Source organism: Phaseolus vulgaris, chromosome 3 (genome assembly GCF_051622355.1).
Source record: "Phaseolus vulgaris cultivar YP4 chromosome 3, ASM5162235v1, whole genome shotgun sequence".
NCBI classification, from domain to species: Eukaryota; Viridiplantae; Streptophyta; class Magnoliopsida; order Fabales; family Fabaceae; genus Phaseolus; species Phaseolus vulgaris.
Window position 1 is genome coordinate 54,354,529 of NC_143500.1, and position 9,401 is coordinate 54,363,929.

The 9,401-nt window shown below is 30.6% G+C and overlaps 1 protein-coding gene across 2 annotated transcripts; it reads left to right on the top strand.

The window, feature by feature from the left end:
• The first annotated feature begins 965 nt into the window (after nt 1–965).
• On the top strand, nt 966–8,109 carry LOC137808733 (uncharacterized). 2 transcript variants are annotated; one of them, XM_068609998.1, is made up of 9 exons: nt 966–1,372; nt 1,464–1,556; nt 2,233–2,337; nt 3,677–3,826; nt 4,670–4,768; nt 4,864–4,992; nt 5,586–5,765; nt 6,582–6,698; nt 7,759–8,109. In XM_068609998.1, exons 1-9 carry the CDS (start codon nt 1,109–1,111, stop codon nt 7,918–7,920), a joined length of 1,299 nt encoding a protein of 432 aa, XP_068466099.1. In that variant the 5' UTR covers nt 966–1,108; the 3' UTR covers nt 7,921–8,109. The 2 variants fall into 2 exon arrangements, with proteins under 2 accessions (XP_068466099.1, XP_090156039.1); XM_090299913.1 differs by having other exon boundaries at nt 978–1,372; nt 3,673–3,826.
• Nucleotides 8,110–9,401: the final 1,292 nt, after the last annotated feature.

A 9,401-nucleotide genomic window follows, 5' to 3' on the forward strand; every position in this document is an offset into this window, starting at 1 on the left:
ATTGTTTTTTCATGTATCAAAACAAATAATCAATTTTGGCATGAATTAATATTGGTAAGGATCTCTTTAAAAAAAATATTTTGCTTGGTATTTAACATTGAGAAATTTGTATGGAGAAGTAAAATAAAACTCAAATTGAGAACAAAAACTTATTTAAAAAATATTTTTAATTTTTTTATCTGTTTTTGTAATTTATTTTTAAAAATACCTTGAATGAAAAAAAAATAATTAGATCGACAAGAATCTTACCTAACTTGTTAGGTTATGACACATCCTTTGGACATGTACTCATAATATTTTCACTAAAAGAAATTTATTAAATAACAATTTAAATTGAGAAAAAAATAATTAGTCACTATATTAACTAAATTAAATACTATTTTAGACACTAAAATAATTATTTGTATCTAAAATAATTTTTATCAATAATACAAATTTTATAAAATAATTTTTAAATTGATATGTAAATTAATTAAGAGGATTTAGGTACTAATTTTAAATTTTAAATTAATTTCAATTAATCTTTTAGAGAATATTTTAGAGTATAAAATATTAGTAAATAAAACCTTCCTAACTAATAATTAAATACCAATTTAAAAAATACTTTATAAATTATTATTATTAATAAAAATTATTTTAGATACTTATTAGTTTGTAAAATAATTTTTAATTTAGTTCAATAATAATTAATTATTTTAATATTTAAAATTAGTTTTAATTTAATAATTTTTTAGAAATATTTGAAATAAGAGTTAGAATTTGTACACAATATTTTAATTATGGGGACAGTAAAATATGATGGACAACTTAATCATTATTTACATTCTAACACTCTATCAATTTCTTTTAATTTTTTGCATTTATTTATTTATTTCAACCACCTACATATTTATTTAGTTATTAATTAATTACTAATTTATGATTTTTGTTAAGAAGTTGAAATAGTTAAATTTAGTGATTAAATTAAGATTGAAAGTAAATAAGAGTTAATTGCAGAGTTGGTAGTTCATCATGTGATCAATCTCCAGCTACAATGTTGATGTTACCAATGCAATGCGCTTCTTTGTTCATCTCCATTCACAAACCCTAACCCTAATCCTCCACCAAAATGAAGAAGGTCCCCGATTGGCTCAACAGCTCTCTCTGGTCCTCATCGCCGTCATCCCCTCCCCCCTCCACCGTCGCCGAACCCTTCCAACCGCCTCCACCTCCTCTGCCCCCGCCCGTCGTCACCTCTTCCCAACCTCCTCCGCTTCCCGTCGTCCAAGATCCTCCACCGACGCAGATAATCGAAGATTCGCCGATCGAAAATCACGGCGACGTCTTTCCCACCGCCTACGACATCACTCGCCAGGCTCAATTGCTGGCCGAGGTGCGCTCGCTTTTGTAAAATGACGATGAACTTTCGTTGATCAATGTGTTTAACTAGAGTATTGATTCTGTGATGGTTTGATTTGGTTTAGTTGTCGAAAAAGGTGGTGGATATGAGCGAGTTGCGGAGTCTCGCGTGTCAAGGTATTCCTGATTCTGCTGGGATACGCTCTACTGTGTGGAAGGTTAGGTTTCTTTCTCATTCTATTTTTTTGTTAATTTTCTTCGTTTTATTATTATTTTAGTCGTTTTTCTTTTTTCTCAAAAATTAGTTAATGTCCATGCACTAATACTGTAAAGAACTTTAGTTTATCAACTAATGAGAACTAATTTCAAACACGACCTTTAAAATAGTATTACATAAATGGAGCAAGCTTACCACATGTAATTTGCCATTGGACCATAGATTCACACGCTCACTGTATCTTAGTTGATGCGGTAGCAGTTCATTCTAATTAGTTATTTGTAGTGTCTTGTGTGTGATGAGACTGATACTATCGTTAATTCCAGTTCAAGTGGTTGTTTGGTATGAGTTTGAGTGCAGCAAGTCTTGAATTGACTTTTAAGAGAAAAAGGAAAAAGAATGTAAAAACATCTTCTGAGATTTTTAGGCGAATTAGATTTATTTAGGACAGCGAGGATTTCTTCACTAGGATTCTCATTTCCCATTTCCTTCCCAACTAATGAAATATGCGACCTACTTATTCCCATTTCCTTCCAACCAAACTAGTCAAGTGTGCTAAAGATTAAGGTTTTGGTTCGTGCGCTTTTTGTTAGTGTGGAGTGTTTTCCTATATAGGTCGATAGAGGGATGTGAGATTATAAAACACTGTTGTAATTTATACTTATTGACGTTTACAGCTTTTGCTTGGATATCTTCCGTCGAATAGAGGGCTTTGGTCATCTGAGTTAGCAAAGAAGAGGTCCCAGTACAAACAATTCAAAGAGGAGATTCTCATGAATCCTGTAAGTTAGTTGGTTACGGAGCTCTGATGCCTTTATGTTATGATCTCATTGATTTTCTTTAACTTTAACCTTGTTTTCTTTAGAATTGAGGGTTGAAGCTGGGAACATGCCTTACTGGTTGAACTAAAGTTGTAGGACTGAGTAACTTTTCTTTGCAAATTATCACATTGATTCTTTTGACAAACTATGTCTTATAGAGGACTGATGATTTTAAGGACTCTATTGTCACTCTTAAACTATGTAGGAAAGAGAGACATTGAATTGAAACTATGTATTCTTTAGACAAAAATTGATTTACTAGGTTTACTTAAAAGGCGATGACAGGACGAGTCACAATGAGATAATTTAGCTTACCAACTTATAATACAGTTCTCCTTCGTTAGGTAGAAGTATGACAGTTGGATCTGTTGGTGTGCCCACAAGCTTAACATTTAACATTTTTGTATCTCCTAGGATTAGAATACGGTTCTCCTTGGTTAGGTACAAGTATGACACTTGAATCTGTTGGTGTGCCCACACAAGCTTAACATTTAGCATCTTTGTTTCTTCTAGAATGTCGAGAGAGCATGTTTTTTTCTGAAAAATGACCAAACCATATTTGAATTTTGCAACTTCTATACTAAGGAAATACCTTAGGTATGCAAGATTTTTGTCTAGAACTTTTGAGCAAGATATTGTTTTTGTTGTACATTATCCTCATTATCGTTGCCTATGATAACAATGTTGTCCACATATACAATGAGATAGATAAATTCCTAGTAGTCATCGAAAACTTTGCCAGAAAACTTGCCGGAGGAGATGTGAGAACATTGTTATCTGCAGAGATGGGAGAAAGCTTTGGAAAAAAAATTCTGCAGAGACTGTGGGTGTAGTACGGTTTTGAGAAATGCTCTAGATAGTACCTTAAACTATAGGAAAGAGAGAGACATTGAGTTGAAACTGTGATTTTTAGACAATATGGATGCTTTATTTACAGTGAGAAAAAGGAATCAATACAATAAATAGGAGAGGTTTGATATCCTCTAGTAATAAAGATATGATATGAGAATAAAAAAACGTACCTAATAGTGCATACAGAATAATCATGATATTGTTAATGATATAGGATCTGCTCCTTGTTTCTATAGTTATAACAGTTACATTAAATTTTTGAATTCTATTGTAATTTAATTGGTTCTCTCTTTGTTACATTGATAGGATTCATCTGTTCAAGTGGTATTGGTATGGTGCATGTGTGTTCAAGTGCTATTATTGTAGAATTAGCGATTGATTGTTATTATATATTCCATTCTATTTGCTTTATCTATTTGGCTCTCTGAATGTTTTGGTGGCTAGCTAGTCAGAAATCACAAGGAAGATGTACAACTCAGCAATTTGTGATACCGATGATGCTGACTGTGCGAGGGCGTTGCTCTCTAGATCAGAAATCACTCATGGGGAACATCCTTTGAGTCTTGGGAAGTCCAGTGTATGGAATCAATTTTTCCAGGTATAATGCAAAAGTGCTCTAGTATTTACAATTTAAAGTGAAAATCATCGTATATCTCTCAGCTTAAAACTGCTGCTGCTGCTGGTATTCTAGAGGTGTTGTGAAAGTCTCAAAACACCTACGGAATTATATAGTGGACTATTGGAATGCCAGAATGTTTGCTGAAAAATAGAACAAGGAGAACACTTTTTTGGTCTGAATAATTGTGTTTTCTCTTTCACATTTCTGCAGCATATAAAGTTATATTTATAGATAGACAAGTGACTCTTAAACTACAATAAGTTACATTTAGATAAAGAGTCACAATGGTAAAGAGTCACAACAATACTTGATTGTCATTAATGAAAGTGCATGGCGTAGTACTCTTGCAACAAAAGCTTTGTAAATATTACAATGCATTTTGATAATGCTGCAAATATTCCATCAATATTGTCTCATGATGCATCTGTTCACGACACTTTTAACTTTAGATATATGGGTGACAAGTGAGAACTAAAACTATTCTTCATGAAGCTTCCTTTACCAAAGAAAGGTGGATTGATCACATTTGCCTGATCTGTAATGACAATCACATTGTCTATTGTGAGATGCTTCTCTAAAGTTAAGAGTATAGGATTACGATGTGATCTATTTGTTCCAATATTGACATGTCTCTGTGAAACTGTGAAAGTAGATTTGTTACCTCAGAACCAATGGTCTTGCTGCTGTCAATATTTATTTAATCTTTAGTGAATTCCAGTTGTCTATTTACTGCAACACAATTTTATAAGTCTCATGCTAATACATTATAATAATTTGTGCCAAGGCTGTTGTGAAGCAAATCTTCTATTTTGCATTTTACAGGATACAGAGATCATAGATCAAATTGATCGAGATGTAAAGCGCACTCATCCTGATATGCATTTTTTCTCTGGTGATTCCCAATTTGCAAAATCTAATCAGGTTTTAACTTTATTTGTCTTAGAATTCATTCAAACTTGAAATTCAAATACTTTTTATTTTTTTGTCTTACACTGTTTCTTGGGGGGCATTTCCAGGAGGCTTTGAAGAATGTATTAATTATTTTTGCGAAGTTAAACCCAGGTGTAAGATATGTGCAAGGGATGAATGAGTTATTGGCTCCTCTCTTCTACGTGTTCAAAAATGATCCAGATGAGGAAAATGCAGTGAGTATATATGAAAAACTCTTCTAATCTTCTAGTTTTTCATTATATGATCTGTCATTGGAATACATTATCAAACCCTTCATTCTCTGTTATTGTACGTGTTTGTGATCCACGCTCTGCACTTGATGGTGCTGTAGTGCATTCATTAGATTGTATGTGTTTTCTAAAGACGAATTGATTAAAATTTATTTTTTTCTTTTTGTTTTGCAAATTTCATTTGAAGAAGTGCTTATCCACGAAAGCCAAGTATTTTTTCCTTTCTTATTCTTATCTGATTAGATGCACTGTATGAATAAGAAAGGGACAACAATGGCAAATCAAAATTCAGGTGTGACCAGTTAATAAACATTGCTAACTTATAGGCACTGAGACATGAAATTTTATCAATCAAATGTAATACAGCATTGCCCTGATTACATAAAAAAATAGAAAGTATGCGAAATAATTAATATGACCAAGGGAATGTTGATTTTTTGTAAACAATTTGCTTTGGTGGCAATAAGGTGGAGTACTATTGTAGATTCATATTGCCGTCATGATTTATAGTATTATTGATTAACTCTGCTCAAGAGTTCCCTATCAATAATTTGCAGGCCTTTGCTGAAGCAGATGCATTCTTTTGTTTTGTTGAGCTTTTGAGCGGGTTACGAGATAACTTTGTTCAACAACTTGACAATAGTGTTGTGGGAATCCGTTCAACCATTACGAGATTATCCCAGCTTTTGAGAGAACATGATGAAGAGCTCTGGCGTCATCTTGAGGTCACTTCCAAAGTAAGACAGTTTTTAGTATATATTCTATCTTCTCACAAGTCCCTTTCAGTTTCATTCTTAATACTATAATTAGTTATTAACAATTATTTATTTGCACAATGCATGATAGCAATATCTATTGTTATGTTTACAGTTGATCTCACATCGACTAAAAATAAGGATACCAAAATGACAAAAAAGAAGACCTGAGCAAAAAATCTTCAATTTTTTTACTTTTTAAAAAGCTATTAAATTATAAAAAATATAATTTCTTTACAAAATTTACACTGTCTAAAAGACAAAATCATTCCCAAAATAAATAATATTGAATAAAATAAATAATTGTGTTAAATTTTGTTACAAAAACAGAAGCATACATATACTTGAATTTAACATATTTTATTCAAAAAAATTTAAAACAAATGATTAGATATTAAAAGGTCAACAAAGAATCATATGTGACTGCAAGACTTCTTTAAAAGGTATAAAAATTAGAAATTGTGCATGCAAATACAACTTATTTAGCAAATTGTAAAAATGAATTTTTGAAAAAAAGTCATAATTTTGAAGTCATGCTTCTAAATACAACTTATTTGAATAATTTTTGAAGTTATACCAAATTCGATAAAATCTAGTGAAAATTGCACTATTATTGTAAATTTTCCAATTATATTGTTTCATGTTTATGTCTTTATACTGTTTATTGTTTCTCAACTAGTTAAGTGATAGTGCATTTAAATAATCATAATACCTTTTTGCATGCATACTTTTTGATGATTCAACCCCTATGTGCTTTTATCAGAAATGGCTCATTTTATAGTTTTGGTTGGATGTCAGGTCAATCCTCAATTCTATGCATTTAGATGGATTACTCTCCTCCTGACTCAGGAATTCAATTTTGCTGACAGCCTTCACATTTGGGACACTCTTTTAAGCGATCCTGATGGCCCTCAGGTACAGTTCATATTTAAAGTAACTTTATATAAAAAGTAAACTTGACAACATCAAATGCAACCTCACCTGCCTTGTCATGCCATTGTTGCCAAATAAGAGGCAATGGACCATAATTCGAAATTCCATTGGAAGTGACCTCACCTGCCTTGTCATGCCATTGTTAACCAAAAATAAAAGTAAGCCATATTCATAATAGATTATGCATGCACGCATAACCGTTTAATCTTACATAATGTTAAAATGGATGCTAGAAAGGATACTCAAAATATGTATCTGGGATAATCGGTTACCAATAACGCCCACAGAACCATAAAGTGTTAATATCGAAAAATATGGTGCACTGGACATTTTTATTTTGCTTTCTTCTCATTCTTGCTAAGAAATTCTGTAATGTGGGGACAATCTTATCCTTTTTTATAAAAATCATGCCCATTTTTCTTATGTTCGTGCATATAAGTGCCATCACAAATCTCGAAAAAATTCATAGCTTTTCTCGTATGTTCTGAAATATTTATCGTGTTCTAACAAAGTGCAAGTGAGCCACCACCGATGAGGAAACCAGGACAATTTTGTTATCAACTGATATTCAGCTATTATACTGATTTTACTCCAAAGTTCTAGTTTTTTTTCCCATAATGGCTTTGCACTTTATTTTACTCCAAATTCATTGTCATATGGTAAAGGAAATGTATGAAGATTCATCCTGGCACATGGCTGTTATAACTTATAATAATGAACTATTGGAAATATATAAAATTTCTCCATTTTGCATTGTTCATGTAATGAGTGGTTTGCTTTCGGTGGTTGGTGCTTGCTACTTTAAATTTTGAAACTGTTTTATCTGCCTCCAAGTACTTCATACATAGTTTCAGCAAAAAAGAAAACAATGATACTTTGACAATCTGTTCCAATATAAATATACTACCTGTGATTGATGATGTGAAGACAAAATATATTAGTCATTTCATAAACTGGTGCAAGTTTTAAGCAGAAAAAATGGGATACTTTATCATAGTTCTTTTATGGTTGAAGTCTATGAGAATTAACACATACTCTGCAGGAGACTCTTCTTCGGGTATGCTGTGCAATGCTTGTTCTCGTTCGCAAGCGTCTCCTTGCAGGTGATTTCACTTCAAATCTCAAGTTACTGCAAAATTATCCCACCACAAACATTAGTCATTTGCTCTATGTTGCCAACAAGTTTCGTGTACAGTCAGTCTAATGTTTCTTTCCCATTATCCTTTTTATTCTGCTTTTGTACTACCTCTTTCAAATTCAATGCTTGTAAATGCATTTTAAGTGTGAGCCTCAGTGCAGTGCTGTTTATTTATTTATTTTAGTTCTAATTTGTACGTAATTTTTGTGGGGATAGTCAATGTGAGCTCGGTTAAATACGCTTATATTACCATCACTCTTTTTTCTTGCTTTAACTTTTTAACGCTTTCCTTCCGCATGAGCTTGGTGATATGCACTTCTGTTCACTATTCTAGTGAGCCAAACATATCAATTTTAACCTGGATCCTATCATTTTTTAAAATTTCCAAAATTACCCTTGTTCTGGATTTGAAAATATGGAATAATAAATATAATTCAAAACTAAAAAAATACATTCTGGAAAAAAAAAATTCGGAACACAAAATTGAAAATGTATTCTCGATAAAATTTCAGAAATTAAAAAATGTGTTTCAGAAATTTAAATCCAAAATATTTTTGGATAAAGGGTTATGAGAAATCACTAATGGAATTAAAACTAGATTAATGGAATTAAAACTAGATTAATGGAATTAAAACTAGATTAATGGAATTAAAACTAGATTACAAGACAATCTAAGAGTATTGATCTAAGAACACACAATCTTTAAAAAAAAAACACCGACTTCAGAAACTATCTGAAATTGTTTACAACACAATAACATAAAAACATAAAAGAATGAAGAGTATATTAGTATTTTATAAAAAATATTCTAAAAACTCTTTGATTTTTTCTCTTTGAAAAATTATTTTATAATCTATCTTCTTAATATTAAAGTTATGATCATTTAATGAAATATGTTTAAAGCATTTCAAAAATAGTTGAAAATCATATTTAACTGATTTTTGAGACAAATTGATTATTTTTATTTTCTGTTAAAATCTCTTCATAAAAATAAACAGTTTATTTATGAAATAAGTGTTTGATTTTACTTAATAAAAAAATAAAAAAACAAATTATTTTTTTTTAAATTTTTTAAAAATATTAAGTGTCTTTCAATCACTTGATATAAGTGATTTAAAATAAGAATTAACTAATTAAAAGTAACACAGATTTAAAAAACAATTTTTTTTACAAGAGATTTCAATGATATGAATTTAGATCTTAACTATATACGTAAAGTTACAACTTAAAATCTACTTAACTAACACTGATGCATAATTTTCATATTTGAGAATCATCAAAGTTACATTGTTGAACAAGATCTAGTTATCACAAACTTTTTGTATTATGTGGACTTGCGATAATATAAACTTTAATTAATAACAATATAATAATTATAATAATAAATAATATTTTTTAAATTATTAGTAATAATAATTAAGAATATTATTAACTATAGATTGATGGACGACAATTGGTAAAGCCAATTTTTTTTAATGATAGTATATTCTCATCATATAAATATTATGTTAGATATTATATGATTATGTTAGATATAAGGATGAACT